The sequence below is a fragment of the Notolabrus celidotus genome, chromosome 4 (assembly GCF_009762535.1).
Source record: "Notolabrus celidotus isolate fNotCel1 chromosome 4, fNotCel1.pri, whole genome shotgun sequence".
NCBI lineage: Eukaryota > Metazoa > Chordata > Actinopteri > Labriformes > Labridae > Notolabrus > Notolabrus celidotus.
Genome location: NC_048275.1, coordinates 24,295,492 through 24,320,879, shown reverse-complemented (window position 1 = coordinate 24,320,879; position 25,388 = coordinate 24,295,492). Strand labels below are relative to the sequence as shown.

At 40.2% G+C, this 25,388-nt stretch overlaps 1 protein-coding gene across 5 annotated transcripts; it reads left to right on the top strand.

The window, feature by feature from the left end:
• The first annotated feature begins 1,275 nt into the window (after positions 1-1,275).
• LOC117811516 lies at positions 1,276-13,284 on the top strand. 5 transcript variants are annotated; one of them, XM_034681846.1, is made up of 9 exons: positions 1,282-1,776; positions 7,438-7,537; positions 7,621-7,716; positions 8,036-8,805; positions 9,013-10,609; positions 10,970-11,140; positions 11,656-11,716; positions 11,929-12,053; positions 12,953-13,284. In XM_034681846.1, the coding sequence occupies exons 1-9, from the start codon at positions 1,732-1,734 to the stop codon at positions 12,979-12,981; spliced, it is 2,994 nt and encodes a 997-aa protein (XP_034537737.1). In that variant the 5' UTR covers positions 1,282-1,731; the 3' UTR covers positions 12,982-13,284. The 5 variants fall into 5 exon arrangements, with proteins under 5 accessions (XP_034537735.1, XP_034537739.1, XP_034537737.1 ...); XM_034681847.1 differs by having other exon boundaries at positions 8,036-8,946; positions 9,154-10,609; XM_034681844.1 differs by having other exon boundaries at positions 1,276-1,776; positions 8,036-10,609.
• The last annotated feature ends 12,104 nt before the right edge of the window (positions 13,285-25,388 follow it).

The window sequence follows — 25,388 nt, the reverse complement described above, 5'->3', positions numbered from 1 at the left end:
AGTAGATGACATCTCTACCTTGGGGGCAGGGTTGGTGAACATATAGGTCGGTTGTACACAGCTATTAATGATCTGAATCACTCAAATCACATGTATCCAGATTTATAAATAATCCGGGTGATAAAACACATTAACACATTTATTGATTATACCTTAACCTTACCTTTCATTTACCACCACGTAAATGCAAATTACCCTACATAACCCCAGTACAAAAATTATTTCGTTTCAAACTGAAAACTTTCATTCATTAAAGCTTGTCAAAAAAATATGGTGAAGGGGTAACCAACCAACCACCCGCTGCTAAACTTATGCACTCAATGATTTTTCTCATTTATCTTATTGTGTCACAAGCTGGTCTCAAGCTGGAGCAACCACTCTAAAACCATTATACACCCTCTACAAACAATCACTGAAAACTCTGGATAAAAAAACAAGGAACTACCACCACTGTAACATCATTAAGAAATATAACTTAATGACCTTTGACAGTTTTCTTTGTTATGCAGATATGTGTCTGATGTATAAACTAATTCATGATCAGGCCCCACCACCACTTCAACAATGTGTGTTACTCTGCAGGAACAATCTTAGGGAGACCAGGGCATCAGCAAGAGGAGACTGTTCAGCTAAACTTAGGAAAAACTGCATTTGGACAATCTGCATTTTCAGTCAGAGCAGGAGGAAAATGGAACTCGATCCTGACCCACATTATACTGTACAAGCCTCAGTGTTTTTAAAAGTACACTGAAATTATGGCTCACGAAAAACAATCATGTGATCACTGAGTTAATCCTCTGAATGCATCAAACTAGAGACAATGAAATGTACTTTTAATGTGTTATTAGTGATGGACTGTTGTTGAGTATGTATTGTTTTAAATGCTAGTGTGTTTTTTTATCATTTGTATTGTACATTCTTTTACATCTTCCTGCCCAGGGACCACAGATGAAAATTAGCTTATAGCTAACTTCTGTCAAATAAACTAATAATAAATAAAACAAGAATATGAATTACCTTCACTGTTTCTAATCATCAATACAATTATTAATATTCTTCTAATTTCAAAATGTTATGGAAGCTCTGAGTGGACATTGGCCATATATTTCATTTAGACATATTAATAGTATATTATCACGAGATAAGGAGATAAATTGACCATACTTGTCCCAAGATAACAAGAACAAGTTAATGTTATTATCCACTGAAATGCACATTATGGTGTTGTCATTGCCCGGGCTTTTATTTTGATAGCCCTTACCGGATACGTGCTCTTCTTCTGCTGTTGTTTGCGGTTGTATTTGGAGGATTTGACTCGGATAGCTTAATTTAATTGTAATGCTTTTATACAAATGGGAACCCTCTGTTAAATGCAATAAATAAGGTGTATTTGGATAGAAAACAATGCACATCAAATGGTAAGGTGTTTAATCGATGCAGGTGGACCATAGACTGAAGAGGTGGACACAAGGAGAGTGTCCGTTTAATCGCCTTGTTTACCACGTTTAACTTAATAGTAATTCCGCAATCTGTGCATTTTATCGCCTCATTAAATATCCATCGGTGTGTCCAGAAGTATAAACAGAGAGTAATACTGCAATGGTGGAGGACAGGGAGACTCAGGACATTCAGTACTTTCCAGCAACGACCTGTCATTCCTCCTCAACTCTACCAAAGACTTTCAGCTAGCTCACAGTTTCTTATCTTATATGTTTTTTTATTTAAACAATCATGGCTGCTGCTTTGTTCAGGAAAGGAACAGGATTATATGTGAGGGTAAGTCAACTCATTGTCAATGTTAAGGTAAAAGTCCAATACCTATAATCTGATCCTCACTGTGCAATGTTTAAGTACTTTACCTTCGTTTTGTGTTACATTGTTACTTTACTAAATAGTTTTGATATTTGTGATATATTTGAAAAGCTTTAGTTACAGTTGTACTTCATAAATAAAACAATAACACACAGAAAGCATGTGTAAGTAGCCCTCTTGAAAGGATCACGATTAAGTACAATCCTATATGAATGGCACAGAATTGAATCACAGATCTCGCACTTATATGAAGTGTTTCCAGGCACACAGAACCACTGTGTTAACACTTTCAGGGTTCCCACGCGTCCTGGAAAACCTGGAAAACAGTTGACCAGTTTTCCAGTACTGGAAAAGACCTGGAAAATGGGAGAAAAAGTAAAATAGTCCTGGAAAATTATTCCAACATGGCTGCGTTTGACCTGACCCTATTAACAAAGCACATCCCCATTCATTGAAAGTTGAGTGCACGCTGTGCTGGAAAAGACAGCGACACTGCGCAACTTTTTTCACATCTTTTCTCCTTCACTTCATAATCATGCATTCACAGAAAACGGGGGTATATTGTTTATGTTTTATGGTACATTTGGCTCAATCACCTTACTCTAACTCAGTTGTTCTCAAAGTGGGGTCCTGGGAGCCCTGGGGGTCTGCGAACCATAGGGTGGGGGTCCGTGAAATAATTTGAATACATTTCTAGTAAATCATAAAATTGTGCTGTGTCATTACAAAACAACATACACCATTGTTATGATACCATTTGGTGGCTCGAAGGGATATGTGAGTCTTGCTCCTGTTAATTTTCTGAAAGCGTTTAAGATCAATTACTTGAAAAGTATAAATGCTGTCATGTTGAGTCCACAAGGAATGAAATGACCCTCTGTTTTAAAGTATACAAGTGGTATTTACTTGATTCAAATTGAAGTGTTATCTGTTTATCACTATGGTACAGGTCTGAAGTATTTACATTGATACGTTTTACAATACAAATAGTTCCAAGGGCAACTAAGAGTGCAAATGGTAGTAAGCATGTGCTTTAGTGATGGGAAGTTGGGCTCTTTTCAGAGAGCCGGCTCTTTTGACTCGGCTCCCGAACGGCTCTTAGTTTAAGATCTTTTGTAGCCGTATATTTTTCCTTAACGTTGCAAAAACTAATGGTTTGTGTGTTGAAAACCCTTTTACATACAGTGTTTTTATGAGAAGACTTATAATTGCCCAATTGTGTGCATTTATTCTGTTACAAAATCATTCTCACCCTGATCCTAGGGTTATGATTAGGGTTAGGGTTGTGATTAGGGTTGGGGTTGGGGTTAGGGTTAGGGTTGTGATTAGGGTTAGGGTTAGGGTTAGGGTTGGGGTTAGGGTTAGGGTTGTGATTAGGGTTAGGGTTAGGATTGTGATTAGGGTTAGGGTTATGATTATGATTATCATTAGGGTTATGATTAGGGTTAGGATTAGGGTAAGGATTGGGGTTAGGGTTAGGATTAGGGTTAGGGTTAGGGTTAGGGTAAGGATTGGGGTTAGGGTTAGGATTGTGATTAGGGTTAGGGTTAGGATTGTGATTAGGGTTAGGTTTAGGATTAGGGTTATGGTTAGGATTAGGGTTAGGATTAGGGTTAGGGTTAGGATTGTGATTAGGGTTAGGGTTATGATTAGGGTTGTGATTAGGGTTGGGGTTAGGGTTAGGATTAGGGTTGTGATTAGGGTTAGGGTTGGGGTTAGGGTTAGGGTTATGATTAGGGTTGTGATTAGGGTTAGGGTTGGGGTTAGGGTTAGGATTGTGATTAGGGTTAGGGTTAGGATTAGGGTTGTGATTAGGGTTAGGGTTGGGGTTAGGGTTGTGATTAGGGTTGGGGTTGGGGTTAGGGTTAGGATTAGGGTTGTGATTAGGGTTAGGGTTGGGGTTAGGGTTGGGGTTATGATTAGGGTTAGGATTGTGATTAGGGTTAGGGTTAGGGATAGGATTAGGGTTAGGATTAGGGTTAGGATTAGGATTAGGGTTAGGATTGTGATTAGGGTTAGGGTTAGGGTTAGGATTAGGGTTAGGATTAGGGTTAGGGTTAGGATTGTGATTAGGGTTAGGGTTAGGGTTAGGGTTAGGGTTAGGATTAGGGTTAGGGTTAGGATTAGGGTTAGGATTAGGGTTAGGATTAGGATTAGGGTTAGGATTAGGGTTAGGGTTAGGATTAGGATTAGGGTTAGGATTAGGGTTAGGGTTAGGATTGTGATTAGGGTTAGGGTTAGGGTTAGGGTTAGGATTAGGGTTAGGGTTAGGATTAGGGTTAGGATTAGGGTTAGGATTAGGATTAGGGTTAGGGTTAGGGTTAGGGTTAGGATTAGGGTTAGGGTTAGGATTAGGGTTAGGATTAGGATTAGGGTTAGGGTTCGGGTTAGGATTAGGGTTAGGGTTAGGATTAGGGTTAGGATTAGGGTTAGGATTAGGATTAGGGTTAGGGTTCGGGTTAGGGTTAGGATTGTGATTAGGGTTAGGGTTAGGGTTAGGATTAGGGTTAGGGTTAGGATTAGGATTAGGGTTAGGATTAGGATTAGGATTAGGGTTAGGATTGGGGTTAGGATTAGGGTTAGGGTTAGGATTAGGGTTAGGGTTAGGTTTGGGATTAGGGTTAGGTTTAGGATTAGGGTTAGGGTTAGGATTAGGGTTAGGATTAGGGTTAGGATTAGGATTAGGGTTAGGATTAGGGTTAGGGTTAGGATTAGGATTAGGGTTAGGATTAGGGTTAGGGTTAGGATTGTGATTAGGGTTAGGGTTAGGGTTAGGGTTAGGATTAGGGTTAGGGTTAGGATTAGGGTTAGGATTAGGGTTAGGATTAGGATTAGGGTTAGGATTAGGGTTAGGGTTAGGGTTAGGATTAGGGTTAGGATTAGGGTTAGGATTAGGGTTAGGGTTAGGATTGTGATTAGGGTTAGGATTAGGGTTCGGGTTAGGGTTAGGATTGTGATTAGGGTTAGGGTTAGGGTTAGGATTAGGGTTAGAGTTAGGATTAGGGTTAGGATTAGGGTTAGGATTAGGATTAGGGTTAGGATTAGGGTTAGGATTAGGGTTAGGGTTAGGATTAGGGTTAGGGTTAGGATTGGGATTAGGGTTAGGGTTAGGTTTAGAACCAGAACTAAATTTAATCATACAGAACCAGAACCAAACTCATGCAAACAGAACCAGAATCAAACTCAACCAGAACCGAACCAGAACCGAACCAGACCCGAACCAGAACCAGAACCTGAACCAGAACCGAACCAGAACCGAACCAGAACCGTACCAGAACTAAACCAGAACCGAACCGCAACCGCAACCGAACCAGAACCGATCCAGACTTGAACCAGAACCAAACCAGAACCGAACCAGAACTGTACCAGAAATGAACCAGAACCGACCTAGAACCGAACCGAACCAGAACCATACCAGAACCGAACCAGAACCATACCAGAACCGTACCAGAACCGTACCAGAACCGAAACAGAACCGAACCAGACTTGAGCCAGAACAGAACTGAACCAGAACCATACCAGAACAGAACCAGAACCAGAACCGAACCAGAACAGAACTCAAGCAAACTGAACCAAAACCAGAACCAAACTCAAGCAAACAGAACCAGAACCAAACTCGAACTATCAGAACCAGAACCAGAACCAAACTCAGGCAAACAGAACCAGGACCAAACTCGAGCAATCAGAACCAGAACTAGAACCAAACTCAAGTAAACATTATTAATGTCCTCAGGTTGGCATTGAGAAAAATCAGATGCCTCAGTTTGGATGGGCTGATCCGATTTCTCCCCCCAGTGAGTATTTGCCCTGTCTTCAAGAAGAGCTCTCTCTGAAGGAACAGATGAAGCCAGGATACACAGCCTCCCCTCCATCACCTGTATCCTATATCCTCACATATGATTGGCCGCATTGCCGCCATGCTGACCAATCAAAACAAAGTTCTGCTGTGAGCAGAGCTGGGGCTGAGCACTGTGAGAGCTGAGCAGCAAAAGGAAAAAACTGGGAGCCGGCTCTCTCTTGATGCGAGCCGGCTCTTCTGATTCACTATAAAGCATCGGCTCACAGAGCTTTTGATTATGTAACATCACTAATGTGCTTACAATTATGAGGGGTCCATGGACAATTTTCTCCCCTGTAAGGGGTCCCTGGCTCCAAAAAGTTTGAGAACCCCTGCTCTAGCTAGTAGGAGTGCAAACTCCCGATAGTGAAAACAAACGGAACAAAAAGAGCGACACAGCTGCACAGAAACTCCACGTTGTAGACATCCCTGATCATAATAGACATCGCCATGCAGGAAGACAGTTTACGTTTTTTTTAAATCTCTGAGAGATCTTCAAGTACAGAATGCGTCTTTACACCGGTGCGATTTTTTCAGAGTTTACGGTAACTCAAATAAAAAAAACGTAACATTTGCTTTGTTTTATATGGACCACATAGCAGGATGAATATCATGATTAAGCAGGTATATTTTCAGTTTGATTTGAGTTGAGAAACATTTGTGGCCATTTTTGTCATTCAGTTCTATTTAAGTCATTAATGCACTGATCCTCTGATCATTATTATTATTTAATTATTTCAGTAAGGCAGCTTCCAGATTCCTTTGCAGGCTCTTTTGTTTTTTTTCTTAGCTCATTTTATATTTTTTGAGAAAAGAGAAAGCTGAGATGAGAGTTGCCCATCATTGTTACTTGGTTGCACTAATAAAGTGAAGTGCTGTACATCTGTGGTTGCATTATTCTATTATCAATTTGCCATAATTTTTAAGAATGTAAGAGATGATTTCATTGATAGCCATAGACTACATGTCTTTCAATGTAGACTTCCACTGAGAGGAACATATCAGACTATTTAGGAACTAAATTAGGAACTAAATTTAGACGGCCATACCAGCTTGATCATCAATGAAAATGTCCTGGAAAACGATCTCTGGAAAAGAGTGGGAACCCAGATTTTTTTCAATGGGACAATATAATAGCCCGACTGATTGACATGGACCAAGACAGATGGAGAGTTTTACTTTTCAGGATCAAAACAACCCTATTATCGGGTGCTTGTGCCACCCGATTCAGTGACTTTATTTCCCCCCCTGGGCCATATGACCACATGACTTCCAGGTGACCCACTGGCTTTTGTGAGATGATGACATTTTTACATATCAGACTTTTAGTGGTGACACAATTTCAGTCATTCTAGTGACGAAAGCAATTATTTTAATACAAAAGTATACTGTTATTGGTCCCATAATTACAGTTATTCTAGTGTATAAGCACACAAATTCAAATGCAACATTGTGTTCTAGTCATTCATTTAATTTTGTCTTATTCCTCTCAATTAAAATCAGCACTTTCTATTATTTTCCATCCGACCCATGGCTGCTGGATAACATTAGCCCCATACGACTGACACATACACACTACACTACAGGGTCAGTAAACTCAGTCATGCTGTATTGACCTGTGGTGGGTCAATTTTTAACCCATTGTGCAAACTGTGGTAATGCCACTTTTTTACACTGTAGTGTGGAGTAAAAGTGTGTTGAATAAAGGTGTGTTGAATTTCTAAAAGTATTCAGGATTCTCTTCTGCACCCCATAACTTGATTTTATGTGTTTGTTTGTGTGTCCAGTTTATTCACAGAGAGTTGTGCAGACTTGTGTGGAGGCCGCAGACTGCTCGGTTCAGCACCAAAGCAACAGACGGAAAACAACCACGCAGAACACACATCAGTAAGGCAAACGCACTTTGATCTGGTCTTCATTTCACTCATGTTTCTCCTCCTAATCACACCATTCTCACTTTCATCTGACAGAAAAAGCCAAGCCTCAACCAGCTCTGGATGTCGCCAAACTCCTGGAGCAGCTTTACTCCCAGCGCAGGCCGGGCACAGCGACCTCCGTCGGTAAAGGTCAGCAGCACATTCAGGGAGTCAGAATAAAGCAAGTCACACATGAGGAGGATTTGAGTATAAATCTACCACCCCTTTTTACTGAAATAAATGAAGAGGTACTTGTTTTTGTTTCATGTTGGGCTTTGTATTGGCTTGGTGTTAATATGGAGAAAATTATAGAAATAATGCTGATGCGAGATGAGGTCATGTAAATGCCACGGACTGACATGCAGTTGCAAGTGTCACATGATCCCTAGTTTAAGGGAAGGATAGTTATTTTCTTGCTACTGCCTTTACATCCTCTTGTTCTCATCTTCCTCTTATTTTCCTCACTCAGCTCGACTTGTCAAAGCCTCTTCCACACCTCTGTCATCCGTCACTGCTGCTCCAGTGGGACCACCAAAAGATCCAGTAGAAGCCAAAGCAGAAGCTTCAGCTGAAGAAGCACAAACCAAAAACACAGACTCAGGAGTGACTGATGTCTCACACACTGCCAAAGAAGTGCCCTTAGTAGAGACTTTTGTAGAATCACCAGCAGAAACCAGCCATTTACCTGCGGAAACACTTGAAACAAACGCAGCTGTTGACAGCCCAGCAGAGCCTATGATAAAAACCCCACAAGATGTAGCAGCTGAAACCAAAAGCACGGACACAGTGGTTGACATTTCACATGCTGAAACATTAGAAACTTCAGTAGAACCCACAGTGGCTATAGAAGTAGATTCTCCAGCTCAAGAAATACTAAATGACAGCACAGACTCAGGTCCTTTAATCCTCTCAAACTCTGCTGTAGAAGAACCCTTAACAGAAACAGTAGAATCATCAGATAAGGCCGGCACCTCTCCTCAGGAAACATTAGAGAATAGAGCTGCTGTTGCTGAAGGTTCAGTAGAAACCACACTAGAGACTGTAGCAGATACCACAGCTCAAGCTGTTCAAACCAGCAGCACAGAGCCCAGTCCTTCAAACCTCCTGCACGCGGCTGCAGAAGCCTTAAAAAGAACAACACTAGAACCAGCATTAGAAACAAGTATCTGTCCTCAGGAAACAATAGACGGGGGTGCTGTTGAGCCAAAAGTTGATGCAGCAGAAGATTCTCCAGATCAGTTAGTACAAACAGCAGCAGACTCAGGTCCTGTTAGCATCTCACACACTGCTGAAGAAGAAACAATAATAGAACCAACAGTAGAGGCCAGTACCTGTGCTCTGGAAGCAGTAGAGACTAAACTGGATGTTGCAGAAGAAGAAGTAGAAACTGCAACGGGGGTTGCTGCTGAGCCAAAAGTTAATGCAGCAGAAGATTCTCCAGAACAGTTAGTACAAACAGCAGCAGACTCAGGTCCTGTTAGCATCTCACACGCTGCTGAAGAAGAAACAATAATAGAACCAACAGTAGAGGCCAGCACCTGTGCTCTGGAAGCAGTAGAGACTAAACTGGATGTTGCAGAAAAAGAAGTAGAAACTACAATAGAAACTCTAGCAGATACAGCAACCAGCAAAGACTTGGAAGTGATTAACACCACAGAGGAACCTTCAGCAGAGAATGTAATAGAAACGATAGTAGAGGCCAGCACATGTTCTCCAGAGAGTGGAGCTGCTCTTTCTGAAAGTGCAGCTGAGCCTACATCAGACACTACAGTTGCTGACAGCCTCTCACATGTCACTTTACTCCAAAATGCACAAGAATTTGCACCCCTCTCTTTGGACAACAAAGTAGAGTCCACACAAGAATCATCATCAGTAAATGTCCCTGTAGCAGAAGAGGTGATCAATTCTGAACAAATGACTCTGGAGTCCGTAACACTTCATGGAGTTCAGGTTGAAGTACAGTCTTTAGAAAGTGAAGAGCTCTTCCAAACAAACAGTTGTCTTGATGAGAAAGTAGAACAAGAACTCCAGGAGCTGCTGGTACAGACGGGGAGTGGAGCTGAAAGCAGAGCTGCAGCTGAAACAGAAAACCCAAGGGATGATGAGAGCAAACACTTAAGTGAAGTTCTCTCAAAATGGAACTCGCTGTCTGACGATCTGCAAGAGTTGGAAGGAGAAAGTGGTACCTTAGTGAAAGAGCTGCTCTGGCATGTTCCTGCAGTGATTTCCAAAACTCCTGATTTGGTCTCTGGTCCACCTGCAGGAGCAAACAGAGACTCTTTGCACACAGAGGAGAAGGAAACTGAAGCAGAGGCCATGACGCTGGAATCAATAACTCTAGCTAATGTGAAAGCTGAAGTAAGAGTTCTTGAACCAGACGATCTTCTAGAAACAAGGAATGAACTTGAGAAAAAGGCTGAGGTACTTGCAAAGGAGGAGAAGATGGAAGTGACTACGAAGATAGAGGAAGAAGAGGATGCTGTTTTTGATAGCACAACTGAGGCTGAGCTTTTATCACTAGATTCTATCGCTGAAGCAACTGAAGCAATAGAAGCTGAGACATCCATTATCTTAGAGGCCATGTTTGGTTCTGAGCAAGGATCAAGGCAGCCACCTGAAAATGTACTCGATGACCCGAAACAGGCTAAAGCGATCAGCCAGGAAGCAGAAAAAGACTCAACAGAGCGGGAAAAGAGTATCGTGGAGGCCATGACTCTCGAGTCTGTGACTTTGGCTGAAGTCGAGGCGTCATTGGGAAGTCTGGAGAGTGACTTTCTGAGTGAAACTTCAAATTATCTGGAGACAGAAGCTGAAGCTCTTGCCAAAGAGGAAAAGATGGAGGTTAAAGATGAGATGGTGTCTGAAGAGGCAACTGAGGCTCTGAACATTGAGTCTCTGTCTCTGCCTGAAGGTGAAGGTCTGTCTGAAGCTCTGCAGGTGGATGAACTGATGGAGGAGCTGCTCTTTTCTGTTCCTGGGCCGATAAAAGGTGTAACTGAAGGCCTGATTGAGCCGGAGGCTGCAGGAGCAAATATAGTGGATGGTAAGTTTGACTCCAATCATTGAAGAAACACCAAGGGAATGACACCACTCTCAAGTTTATGTATTAAGTATTTAGCTGTGTCCTGAGGCAATGAGCTTAGCTTAGCATAAAGGCTGGGGGCAATGGAAAACAGCTAGTAGAGCTCTGGCCAAAAATCAAGGCTATGCCCACTAGAAGTTCCAATGCACACATATTAACTAGTTGCTGTTTTCCTAGCTCTCGACAGAAAGCTAACAAGTGTTTATGTTTTATCATCTTGTTTTGTTGGTGAAGCGCTAGATGCTCTTTAAAGTAAAATCAGCTCTTCAGCCCTTGTCCTGCAGACACTTATTTGTCATGTTTCTGGGGTTGTTTCCACAGCATCTGTTGCCACTGGGTCAGTATGTGTTGAAACGCTGGCTGAGATGAAGGATGACTTTTCAGCTCCTCCAACTGAGATGCTACAGGCACAGGAAATGGAGGAGGTCGAGGAGGTGGAGGGAGCACGGACGGAAGGCTTGGAGAATGTTGTTGAAGCAGGGACACAAACAGGTATGCATATAGTTATGGGTCGTATCTGACAATGACAATTGTTTACTTGTGCCCTCAGTTTGGCCATTGTCCTTTTGTAAAGAGCTGGGTTGACCAGATCTGAAGGAAAACAGTTAATAGTTTCAGGTGAAGCAAAAGGCCTGAGGTCACAGCTTCATCATAACACTGTCTCTGCCTAATGTGACGCTTTTAAAGCACTGTGTCTTTGCAGCTTCAAAAACATGCTCTCCTTGAAGGTAGTCGTAGCTGAGGCTTACCTGTTCATACAAAAACTTGTATTTTGTTTTTGGCATGTTTTTGAGAGAATTGGAGACTTCCCTTTTCAAATGTTTCAGTATCCTTCCTGAACCCAATTATTTCCTTAATAGACTGATCTGCTATGACTAAAATCTTTCTTTTACCATCTGTAGTTCCTTTTATTGATACATCACATATGACTGATATTCAGAGCATTCCCTTTAAAATGTGTTGATATTGAGGTTGGAATTCAAAAGCTTTGTTTTTATGTTTGTCAGATTTAGATCCAGTACAGAGACTCTTCCTGGAGAAGATCAGAGAATACAGCAACATGCGCAAGTATGTAGCAACTGGAGGTTCAGTTTCTTATAGTTTAAGTCTCAGAAAGTCAGGGATTGTCACAACATAGTGGAAGAAACTTTCACCCCTATAGTTATAATTTGGAAAAAAAACAAAACAGTGTATCATCAGATACAGGAAGAAAACTCAAGACTTGAATTGACTGAAGGGCTTTTTTAATTCCCCCCATGTTCCTTGTCCCCTTCTCTAAGGCTGAATGGAGGACTGCTTGAGGCAGAGCCTGATTACAAAAAAAACCTGTCAGAGGAGGCAGCAAAGCTCCAGAGACTGTATGGAGGAGGAGACCTGGACAGCTTCCCTGAGTTCAGCTTTACTGGTGAGAGCGAAGAGAGAGCTCTCATGACTTCATACGTGACCTGATGATACATGATACATAACTCAAAAATACAAACAAGTTTTACCGTCACTTTGCAACTTAGTTGCTGTTATAGATATGAATGTAGAATCAAATCGTGAGTACAGGTAAGTATATGCAGTTGTTTTAAAATGTTAGGTGATAATCTACATGGTAGTGCTCTTTGTTGTGCATTATACCTTATTAAACTTTCAAATCCTCTATTTAAGTGTATTTTCCTACTGAAAATGTCTTGTTGAGGACATATTTGAATCCAAAATACTCCCTTATAATCATGTCCCTATACATGATTATAAGGGAGTATTTTGGATCCTTTCCAAAATGTACTTATTTTATGAATATATAATGATTTTATTTGATTTTAGGACAATATAGTGATTCCACCAAATGCCTAAAAACTAACTGGTTTGTTAGAAAATAAAATAATTAGGAAATTAACTCTCCTATAGATCCAAGCCAGCCTGTCCCCACAAAGCTCCTCTAGTCTGGAGCTAGTTGCAGTCAGTGAGTTTTGGATTGGTTAAAATCTCCATGGCAACAGAATCAGATTGATGGTTTTGCTTGAAGAGTAATGCAATATGTAGTTTTTCATCAAGAATGTGAAAACAAAACAATGTTTGAAGTCATCCCTATGATGCATTGCTTCAATAACCTTGTTTGTGTATTACATTATGGATGGTAATCCAATTACTCATGGAGATTTTAATTGTATTTTTACCCCAGGAACACGATGTTCCAGCTCTACAGCACTACAGCCAATTAATATTCTTTACTGAATTCCTATGAAAATGTATAGTGTGAAAAGGAATTGTATTTTTTCTCAACTATTCAGGGAATGATTTCTGCTGTCTTATTTTTAGAGCCAGAAACGGACCAGGACTCCAAATGATCCATGATGCCTACCATCTACAGTTTTTGCCCTTCTGTAACCTCTTCTCCTTTGGCCTTTTCTCTGTGACTTCCTCCTCCAATCCCCCTCCTTTTACCATATGGAGCAGAAAAGAGACGAGGCATTAGAGGTTTGCTTGGGTGATCCGTTATGAAAATAAGGGGAAAAGTATTACTGGCTACGTATCTAAACTATGCAATAATAAAGAAATACATTTATTTTATTAAAGTAGCACTTTAAAAGAATTATGTCTTGTGTTTTGTGATGCATGTTTGGATGTCTGTAATAAAGATTGAAGTGTTACATTGAGTAATCAATGCCTACATGAACAGCAGGTGGAGCTGTCATTTCAACATCTCTCTATTTGGCTGCATTTGTCTCTGTCTACTGCTTTCTGTCTCTGTGGCAAACACTCTCCTTTCTGTTATCTTACCTGAATTTTCAGGCTGTGTGTGCCCATATAAACACTCTAAATGAGCTGCTGCTTGTGTAGTGTGACAAAAGCAGTCTTTGCCAAGTCAAATCCCCTCTCAGTCACGACTCTGTAATACAGATGGTGAGTCACAACCAGACACACATACAAGCCAATCAGGGCCGGCCCGTGGCATAGGCAGTATAGACAAATGATAGGGGAGCCGGCCGCACATAGGGGGCGCCGCTTGCAGGCTAAATGAGTGAGGAACAAAATCTGAAGATAATTGGAAAAATATTATTATTTTATCTAATAAAATTTGGGGTTAAATTGCAGTGTAATACCAGTATACATTTAAAAGCTTGTGATTCACTTTAGGTTTTAGAAAAAATGGTTTCCAAATCAGTTTCTGAAGTCTTTAAGTGTTCATGATTTACTTGTTTTTGTTTTGTTTTTGTTTTCACTTTGGAAGCTGGTAGCTTAATTAGATAGAAAATGTAGGCTAGTCTTTAATAAGCACTTTGCTTCTGGCTTTTCAGTTATCACTTAATACATGATTGTGAAAATTACTATATCAGATAAGATATACTTTATTGGTCCCCCATTGGGGGAAATTCTTTTGTTACAGCAGCTTACAACACGGGACAGGGGAATACAACACTGTACTAACATAGTTAAAAAATATAATAACAATAATAATAGCAATGACAAAGGTAAAATATACTATAATAAAATATAATAAAATAAAGTAAAATGAAATAAAATATGGCACTATTACAGATGTATACACAATATGTACACTTCAATCTGATAATAGATAAGGTAAGTTATTGCACGATAAAAAAATGCACCAGATTACTTAAAATGACTGAATAAATTCTACTACTATTACATTACGTATTTTTGAAAATAAATTTCAAGCTAAATATCAGTGATCTTAACATTTTAATAATATTATTTTAGAGGTCATTTTAAAATAAAGAAAAAACAGCGAAAATGTTTTTTCATTTGAATTTCATTTCGGCGGGGATTTGAAATGATAAAGAGAAATATTAACTCATCCCTACATACTCTGGCTTTGTAATTTGGAGTGGTTAAAATGGAGAAAAGATCACAATAGAAGAAATCTGTTCATCATTCACGTTTATTCAATAATTCCAGCTGTGTTGATAAGGATCAGGATCAGGATGCGCTAAATGGCCCTTTGGTGACGTCATCCGGTTTTAGTCGGTCACTCAGATTGCCTGCGTAGAAAACCGGCGCGCGCGAGAGAGAGTCTGGTCTGCATGTGTGTTTGTCCTTCAGTGTGTGAGTGCAGCTGCACGCGACCCCTGGTAGTCTGGACACAGCTCGTGACACAGTTTGTTTCGTTTTAGCCTTAATAACGAAAACACCTGCGACATCATTGACGGTCGTTCCCACACCGATCCCAGCTGTTTTTGTGTGTCTGACCGAACGCGCTCTCTCCCCCCCCCCCTATCACACACCTTCGCTGCACATCATCATCATCATCATCATCCTCCGCTACAACCACAACACGCGCTCGCACACCGCCATCCCGCTGGTTAAGCTAGCTAGCTCATGTATCTTCCGATCACCTGATCTGTTCGGCTCGTTCTGTTTTAAACGGTGTGTTTCCGTAGTGTTATGTGTGAGCGTGATTGTCGCTGAAGTAACGGATTATCTGCATCCCTCCTCGGCTGACCGGGAGCCGCCATGGAGTGCCGTGTTCTGTCCATACAGAGCCATGTAGTCCGGGGATATGTGGGCAACAAGAGCGCCTCTTTCCCATTACAGGTAAATACAACCTGCATGCACCCGTTATCGGACAACGTGCGCCGCGGCACCCTTTATCGGACACGATTCATTCTGACATGCTTGGTTCCCCTTGACCCAGAATATTTGACAGACACTTTACATCAACGTGATATATTGTCTTATAAATACCGATTAAAGACGTGTTTTTGTGTGAATTGCAATGAATCCTTGCTGACGGAAATTGGCCATCCACCTCAATCGCCCCTGAAGAGTTAATGTTTGACCGTGGTTAGTTGTATTTTACACGATATTGGACAAATTGAATCAATATATGACTGCAATGCTGTGAAAGCCCGAACTGAAAAGGACTGTCAAAAAAATATTCAGCAATAGACGAGATGAGAGGTGGCGAAAGAGCATGTCCTTATTCATTCACCCAGCCCCACTAACCATTTTCTCTTGAATATCGACAACATCATAGATGTTTTCTATTGCCGATTACATTCAACCATTGTCATTAAATAACGCTTGAAATGGCAGTAGAACTGCAAATCTGATTGGGAAATCGTGGCACGACACCTGTCATTGCAAGGATGTCCGATAATGGATCAAGGCGTCTTTTACTGTTTATCGTCCCTCTCGATCAAACCTATACCTCGACACAACATACAGATTTATACCTCGCCTGTTGTGTGATTTATAACTTCATTGTGGATGTTTTTTTAGATCACCAGATGTGGCAAAGTTAGATCTGATAAAGGACCTCCTGGTGATAATCAAATGACCCCTGATGGATACTGAGAATATTTGAAGAGTTCATTTGCAAAAACAGATAACTCCGTTTTTGTAAATTTTCCAAAAACATGTCTTTTTGATATAGATTTCTAATAAAGTTGCATTTTCAATATATCTCTGATTGGTAAAGACATTCTGACTTAGTCAAATCCACCCAACCTCAGTTGATTGATCATACCAAAAGCTAGGATTGGAAAAAATATGTTTATTTTGAAAAAAAAATTTTTTTTTCAAAAGTGAGTTAACTGTTAATTCAAATGAACTATTCATTTCCTATCTGGTATAAAAGAGACTTTCAGTGAAAGATTGATGCACGTGCCCTGGAGGTGGGTCATTGAGAGTAAAGCTACATCACACTGTTGGGTTGCAAAAGTTGGCTAATGATAATCTCAAGGGTCAGAGGGAAATGTACACCCATAACTCAGCCTGTTTAAACAGTCACCACCTCATAGTAGGAGCCTCAGGTTGCCTTCATCTGCTCACAGCTGCTCTAAAGACAGACACACTGCTGTAATGGTCATCATGTGCAAGGCAACATGCAGATGGACACACATCCAGCTTCCTGCAGTGATAACCCTCAAGTCAGTCCTACAGGGGGACGAGTCATCGATACAGCCATTTGCTGCTTTGAGTTTTCTGTTAAACTTGCAAACAGGAGGAAATGGTTATCACACATGATTTCTTCTTTTAACACAAGCATGGTCAGATTGTGTCTGAATAATTCCATGCATGTACATTTTGTTCAAAATAATCATTTCCAATAAACAACAGCTCTCTGGAGAGTTGAACATGATCCAAGCAGTTAATGTTGTCTTAAAGAGCAGTGTGTAGAGTACTGCTTTTGGAAACTGAAGATATTTTTAAAGGAGGTTTTCCCTCCAAGCAAATTTCCTTGATTAATTGTGGCCGGTGGCTTTCTTGCAGTTTGCATCCATAGACTCACAAAATCACACTCAATCACGATCAGGGCTACAACTTATAATCGTTTTTCGTGTTGGCTGGTCTGTCAAAAAATGTGCAACACTTCATTGACCTTAACAACACAGTGGTTTTGTAAGGCATTTAAATATGAAGAACTGTTGAGCACAGCTGTTAAGTCGCTCCACATGTGTCTTGTTCCTCAGCCTAATGGAAGGAACAAATGGCCTTTTGTTGACTCATTCCCTACATTAGCAGTAATACGACAATATTAAGGGTCATAGAGCCCTTACCTAAAGGCTGAGTTTACTAAATGCTTTAACTACCAGAGCAGGGAGCCTAAAAACAGCAAGTGTGTTCAGAACAAGCCGTCGCTTTATTATCATGTGGAAGGACGAGGGGTTATAAGCCCCTCCCAGGCTTGAAAGTGATACTTATTTTCTTTTATGTTCCCTAATGTTGACTATAGGATGAAAACAGTGATTGCTGCAGGTCTATAATTGCCACGTAATGGTGATGATGCTGGTTATACTTTCATATTTTCCACCAGCAGCAGTGTGGCAGTCAGTAACGTTGATGAAGCTGAAAAGGCCCACAGTGCATGCCCCATCATCCTGAAAGACAGTCACTTGTTGTGAGAAGTGCTGTGTCTATTTTTAGCCTGCTGGGCCCCTGGATGTGTTTTGCGGTTATCCTAATGGCTGCTGGGCTTCGATGCATGTCACCAGGATTCAGTGCGGCCATTAATGTTCAAGTTGTACGGCTGATTAAGGCTCGCTTGTATCAGGCTAGTGTTCGAATAGTGTTTACAATGTAGATTAGACTAGGCAATGAGTGCTACAGCTTAAAGGAAGCATGCCATTGTTAAGTTTACTGCCAGCATTACAAAGTGTTGCCATTGATGTATGTGGGTCTTAAAACAATAGTATAGCTGGTGTGTATAGTGATGTGTATCTGTAACAGTGTAGTAGAGAAGTTGAAATTTCATTGATCTGGCGGGAAATAAGGCATTTATTTTACAATTTTATTATAGAAAATCCATATTCTTTTTACTTTTGCTCTGAAAAAAAGATTATAGGTCTTGTGGCTGTGGGGGACCTGTGCCGTTGATTTGGAAATGGAAATGTCGACTAGCTGAAGCAAGAGAACACTCAAAAAACTTGTGCTTGTTAACATCTGGATAATAGAGCATTATAGCGTTATTGCAGTCACCATTAACACTGGCTACAGCCATGGCTATCAGTGGGGGGCTGCTTTACCGCTTATATGATTTAACTAACTGGTTTAATTAACCTGGCATGCACATCCCTAATTTGGACCAAGTAAAGCATCTGGATGGATTGCCCTTACACCTTCCCTCCTGTGCAAACTCTGCTTGTGCACTTGTTGCCCATTAGTGGAGTCATCTATGAGTTAATAGTTGCAGTTAGTGATAACTTTAATGTCCTCTCTCTGGACTTTTCCTCATAGTCATTGGCTGTTTTGAAACGCCTTATATACTAGAAGTACGTACTAATTTGGCCAAAATTCAGTATGTAGTATGTAGTACGTGAACAAGAGCAAAATCTGCAGTATGCCAAAACTCCCCGGATGTCTACTGATGAGGCAAATTTCATAGTATGCATCGGACCAGTCTCTCACGCATACTGTTTCCCACAATGCACAGTGCTCATTCCGCTTTTTCTTTTTTCTTCTTTTTTGATGGGGAGAAATCAGTTTTTAGGTGCTGTGAAAACTATTAAATTCCATATAAACCACTTCCTAACTTTTTAAATCATTAGATAATGCTAAAGAAGCAGTTTCTCTATCAGCTTGGCTGGTGTTTACTTCGCTTTTCGAAACCGTGAATCCAGTGATGTCTGGCTCAGCATCCTGCATAACAGATCGAACAGAACAGTCATACTGCATACTAAATTCAAACCCAGTATGTAGCAGGCCATTCAAAACAGCCATAGACTGAAAATAATGGACAAAGCCACAGTGATGTCTCCCACTGGTTTCTCAACTGCAGATATAAAACAGTGTTCTCATCACCGCTGTCCAGTTGTAGGGCAGAAGGGTTGTTTGAGAGCGACGTGTCACTGATAAGGATTTTTTACAGCACCAGTTTTAGAAAGTATACACTAGATTACTTTCAAGGAAAGTGATTTTTTGGGAGATTAAAGTATTACAGTGAGTTTGTGAATAATCCCCACAGATGCTGGTGAAAAACATCACAGTATTGTTAATTCACATTCATAAACAGAGAACCCACAGGTCAACTGAGAAGCTGCTCTCTCAGTCTGAGTCATGACCATTACTCAGTCTGTGTATTAGATAAGAGATATCATGATGATGATGATGAAATCAGTAAGCGTGCAGGGCATCCCTCGCCCTATGCTGACTGGACAACTAATCTAAGGCCGTGTAAGGAAACAGGGCTGTGATTGGCCAGTAGAGGGTTCCTCCTGGTGATATGATTGGATGTGGAGATAAGCTGCTTTATGGTTTGACTGCCTGGCCTCAGCTTTAAATGTGAACCCCATACATTAGTAGTTAGTGATATTACCTCCAAAATGCAGACGCAATGGGACCTAATCCCCCCCCTCAAAACAACTTTTTAAAATTTATTTTTTTATACACAAAATGAAAAAGACTACTCGGCCAGAGACTGATAGTTATCTCACATTGTGTTTGCAAGGGTACAGCATTTTTTCCCAGTACACTTAAGGTAGTTGACATTTGCCAACTTGCTTTAGATGCTCATGTACTGAAAGTGATTTTAATTAGCTTTTTAATGGAGAAAACTTGTTATTATTAATGCTCCATCCCTAAAAGAAAGAACCCACAAGTAGTAATAAGGTAGTGATGGTGCTGTTACTTACCATGATATTGCAGCACCACAGTGTTTCCCTAAGAGTGATGGTGTACATGTGGAAGTGGCAGCAGGAATAGGCATGTCTTAGGAAATACATTGTCGTACCTATATTTGTTTTAGTTATGTATTAGCATGTGGTTATTTCATTTATTAGCTTCTCTTTGTTCTCCAACTCAGTCATTGTTCACACATGGTGTCTATCTGATAACCCTGCTTCCCTTCAGTTCTCCAAACACAAACACACCAGCCCTCCTAACACACACAGTGACAACACCTTCCTCTCCTCTTGACAATTATTATAAGCAAAACATATCTAACCTAGATAATGCATCTCATATTTGGAAATGTTACTCTCGTTATTCCATTATTACAACAGCTGTGCTGACATAATATATCACAACAATCTAATACTGATTGTAGAGTAATGTCGCCTATGGAGCATGTGTGAAACACCAGTCACAACTCATCTCTGAACTCAACTCAACTTTATTAATATAGCACCTTTCATACATAAAAACATGCAGCCCAAAGTGCTTTACAGAATAACAGAGAGACAGAAAACAACAGCAATGGTAAAATGATAAAAGGCATGATTATAAATAAAATACTTAAAAATAAAATCAATACAGTAAAATTACTAAAATAAGATATGTTGGAAAGTTGAAAATTAGGTTGCATTGACAAGATCAGATGAATAAAATAAATACATAATTAAATAAGATAAATATATGTTTAAAGCAATGTTTTCAAGTAATAATGGTTAAAATAAAACAAAAATAATAATGCAGTCCAGGGCTAAAAATAAATTACTCCAAATTAAAAGCTAGATTAAAAAGGTAAGTCTTAAATTTACTTTTAAAAACACCCAGAGAGCTCGCCGTTTTAATGTCCAGAGGCAGAGAGTTCCATTCACGACACAGAGGACGAGAGCAAACAGAGATTGTCTGCTTGTTTATCAATCAGTCATGGACAATCTTATATGCATAAAAAAAATCCAAATTATTCAGCAAATAGTGCCTGGTAGGCCGCCAAGGTGTGGTCTATGAGTGGAAAACACTGCTGCACTAATAACAAGCCAACTGCATGACTGCAAACACAATCCATTGTAACTTTGTGAATATTTTAACTTTCAACCTAAATGTAAAGGAAACAGCGAGTTTAGTCAAGGAAGTATGCAAAAAAATCAGTTCCAAGTAGCTCAAAAAGTCAAAAATAGCTGTTAAAGGTACGAACGCCTTACATCATCTGCTGTAGGATGTATTCTGATGTATGACCAGATGCTTGAAAACAAACAAAACTCCTGTCAAGAATGTCCGCAGCACTTTGTGTTAGCACGCTCAAACACTGAAGTATGTGTTCAGTGTTTACCAGAACATTGAGGTCTGCTTAACCCCCACCACGCTGACATTAGCATTTAGCATGCTGATGCCTCAGAGAGCAGTTGGAATCCAGTGTTTGCTCTTAGTTTGTAAGTCCAACATTTTTTTTTCATTTATTGATTGGGCTGCAGTATCATACAACAGCTATTTTGGCAATATTTGCACATATAAGTTAAAGTTTAATGCTATCATACATCCTCTTATTTGTAGGTTGATGTGGGACAAAATAGGCACTATAAATGTTATTAATATGCAGTGTAACTCAGTATTCAGAGGCTTTCCCAAAGCTGAGGGACTCTGCCAGCTTAGTCATGATGCAGTAAACATGCACAGTGTTTGTTTGACTCAGATGGAATCAGCGCGTCTACTGTGACACATGCTAATTAAAGAAACTCATCATTTGTCAGTTGTGAAAGGGCTTCTTATTTGGGAATTTACCAAAAGTGTTTCCCCCAAGACGGAAAAACTGTTTGCTCCCTATAATGTCTTTAATTTCCTCTTCTTAGTGTCTGATGATGCTTTCCATTCAGCAGCATTGTAAACAGTCTATCTGTGTCACTGACTTCAGGCTTATGAATAGGAGCGAGAAAGGATGTGACCCAAATAAACACTTCTTAGCCTCATGTACATCAGTAGGTCATAAATACTCCATTTTACATTAACAGTGGGTTTGAATCCTGCCAAGCCATAGGGACATGTTGTGTTAGGTTGTTCGGGAAATGTTTCTGAAATCAGTCGAACACATTCGTAACCAAGACTGGAACAACGCACAGGAATAGATCCCTGAGATAGATCCTGGGAATAGGTTATTAGGAGTGCATCAAACACAAATCTCACAATGTTTCACAGATCAGATCATTCTTTGGATTGGTCAAAAAGCCAAAACCTCAATAGAGCATAATAAAGCATTTTAAACACAACAATACTCAGTGCATCTCCATGCATTTGAAGAATGAAACATCATTGTCTTCACTATAAACATATTGCCGTAACACCAGTTATTAATATCAGCATTTGTTATCTACATCAACATTTTCAGAAACAAAACAATAAACCTTTGCTGTAAAAGTGTGCTGTAATGCTCAAAAAATCAATTTTATATCTTGTGTGTCTAACTCCTCACATATGCACACTGTTCATTTAGCAGATGTGTGTGTATCTTTGCACTGGCTGATCCTGCAGCAGGAGCAAGTGTATGGGGACCGTGTCTTTTTGGACCGGACACAGCACTCTGTACAGGAGTTTGTGTAATATGGCTTAGTTATAGCTACAGACTAAAGCAGGCTGTGGGATAATGTTACTAATGTTAATCAACTAGTTGTCCCACACAACCACTGTCACGAGTAAAACAAAGGTGAGAGGAGAATATAAATTGAACTATATGCCAGTGCAACGGTTTTAAAGAATATATGATACTGTGTTGCGGATATGCAGACTCAGTTTCATTGCAAATCAGCCTTTTTGTCAAAAGATGGTTAGTATGAAGTACATGAAGTAGAAAATGAAGTCTAATTTATATATAACTCCCACAAAGAAGGACTTACTGTAACATTGCGGGATCAGACCTCATTAGCTGCTCCCAGATAACAAGCATTAAGTGTTCCGCATATTACCATTATTATATTGGTACAACAAAAACTTCATTATCTGCATACAAAAATATTTGCATTTTGTTGCAAGCTAACCATAGACTGTATAACTAATGGGCTTAGTATCCGTGACGTCACCCATCTTTTCCTGAGCGCTGTTTTGAAAGCAAATCGTCAGCGGGTTCCATATTGGAAATGCTGAACTCAACCTAACTGCTGTCAATCTAGTGTGAGGTAAAGAGGCGGGCTTTGAGCCTCCTCGCCAACAGCTACAGTGTTCCTGCCGTCAATCAAGTCAGTCATGTCCTTCAATGGGCAAAGAGCGTAATCTTAACATCTTCTGAACTGTCTCGTTATTAAAAAAATTCACCCCCTGTACAGTGTGTGCTGATAGAGAAATTAGGTACTTAGACCTAAACCCGTTTTTTGAACCAGGCTGTAAACATGTTTATTTATGCTGCCAAGATTCTCTTTTTTGAATGGGTGTGTATGTGGTTTCTGTTGTTTCTGCAGCAGCCTCTCGATGAATTGCAGTTTATAACACTTCCGCATGGGCTTCATATTCTGAGGCCCGAGGTTGCCAATGGATACAAAGTTGTGAAAATGACAAAACATGATACAATTCCTCAACTGCGCATCTTTTCATGTGTTTTTTTATCCTCTATTTAAAGAGTGGATGCCCTAATTGAGATAAAGAAATGACTTCCCTGAAGAAGTTCTAACTAAGTTAACATTCTACTTAGATGACTGTCTTTTCAGTCATTAGTGTCATGAAATTCATTGCGGTAATCATTATCTCCAGGCGGTTCAATCATGGCCGCTCTCAGTTGTCATACAAGATGAATTAAAAGTTTCCTGAGAGAAAGAAAATTCTTGATGAGTTGATAAGCCAAAACACTTTGCATCCTCTATTTCCCTCCCTCTGTTTGCTAGCAGATTACAGCCATTTTTAAATCACAGCCCTCTGATTAGCACCCTCCTTTTGCCAACCCTCATTTCTCTGATAGATTATCACCACTGCTTTATCTCAAAAGAAGTGTATCCGTAGAAATAGTGTCATGTTCTGCATTCCTGACACCCACTGAGAGCTCAGCGTGTTCCCAGAGTGCCTCATGCTGATGATACAAATACAGTATTTCAGGAAACATATGCTGCACTTGAGAGAGATTCCATTAGTCAGACAGCAATAGCTGTAGCGTTGACAAGCATTTCCAAGGTCACAGCTAATATCTACACCGCCTCACTCCTTTGAAGGCAGACTCTTGTATCTCAAAGTTACAGTCAATTGAAAAGAACAAAGAACCCATTCACTGTGCTGATTCTTTCTTCAGCCCAATTAAATCAAGTCATTCAGATAACGACTGACTGCGCACGTGGATGGTCACATGTCCCTCTCCCTCTCTGGTAATCACAAAAATAAATAACCCATGTAAGAAAGACAAAGTGAGGGGGATGATTTCTTTTCCTTTGCAGTTCCAGATTTTTGCAGGATTCAGCTAAAAACTGGCATGATGTTTATCTCCACTCACAGATGACAGCAGGGGTGAAATAAGGTCATGGAGGATATTGCTTCATTTCAGTTAGCACCATTTATAGTGTTGAACAACACACCTGTGTAATGTGATAAACTTAAAGAATGGATAGTGGATATTTCAGATGATAAAACACTGACAATTTATGCTTCTGGGCTATCAACGTACAACAGATACATGCTTTAAACTGCATGCATTGGGGGCGCTGGTTTAGCTTAGTAGTTAAATTGTGCGCCTCTTGTAAAGAGTTTACAGTCCTTGAACTGGGCGGCCCAGACAAGCAGCTTTTACCACATCATTACCCACCCTCTGTTGTGTGTTTTCCTCCTCTATCCACTGTCCTATCTGTCAATCAATACATGCATAAAAGCCCCAAATAACCTTGAAATGAAAAAAGCTGAGTGTTGTTGGATGCATTACCAACGAGGTGAAGAACCTGTGTGAGCTTTTAGCATCTGAATTGTAAGGACTGTGGGAGGCTATAGGGAAGAGAACTGCACAGGTGAAGGAAATCAATGCAAAGCCAGTTTGTTTTTAGTCAGACAAAATAATGATCGAGCTGGTCACTGGATCAGGGCAGACACAGGAAATAATAAATTAATTTGACATAGATCTGGTTTTTTAGACCATTTGCAAATGGGCCTTAGCTACCAATAGCTGCTGAAATGAGTTTATTGGTATCTGTATGTTAACTAGTTGTAATAAAAGGTGCAGCTTGTTTCTGTGTCCCTCAATAGCAGGGGTTCCCAAAGTGTGGGTTGGGACCCCCCTGGGGGGTCGTGAGACACCAATGGGGGGGTCGCAAGATGTCTTCAGAATGTTTTATTTTTTTTAAGTAATCAACATTTTGTAATTTTAGCAATTATTGTAAAAATATAGAAAAAACAATTACATTAGACATAAAACCCTGCAAATAGGCACATTTAATTAGTTTTCTGCCTTTCTTTGTTGCCAGATGACTCCTAAAGTTAGGGTCAGGGTTAGCTAACAGTTCATTAACAAAGGATCAGCAACAGCAGGTTAATTCACAGCAGCACAGGAAACACAGTCACATGTGCATGTAGGTTAACTCATTTTGAAGTATCAAGCAACATTTAACCACTTCAAGGGACAGTGTGGGTCACAAGTCTTTGGCACCTTTATTTTGGGGGTCACAGGCTGAAAAGT

Excerpts from the sequence above, each read along its gene's own strand:
- LOC117811516 (XM_034681844.1), top strand. The coding sequence starts at position 1,732 with ATGGCTGCTGCTTTGTTCAGGAAAGGAACAGGATTATATGTGAGG. Across the intron at positions 1,777-7,437 it reads GAACAGGATTATATGTGAGG|TTTATTCACAGAGAGTTGTG; the intron begins GTAAGTCAACTC and ends TTGTGTGTCCAG. Across the intron at positions 7,538-7,620 it reads ACCACGCAGAACACACATCA|AAAAAGCCAAGCCTCAACCA; the intron begins GTAAGGCAAACG and ends TTCATCTGACAG.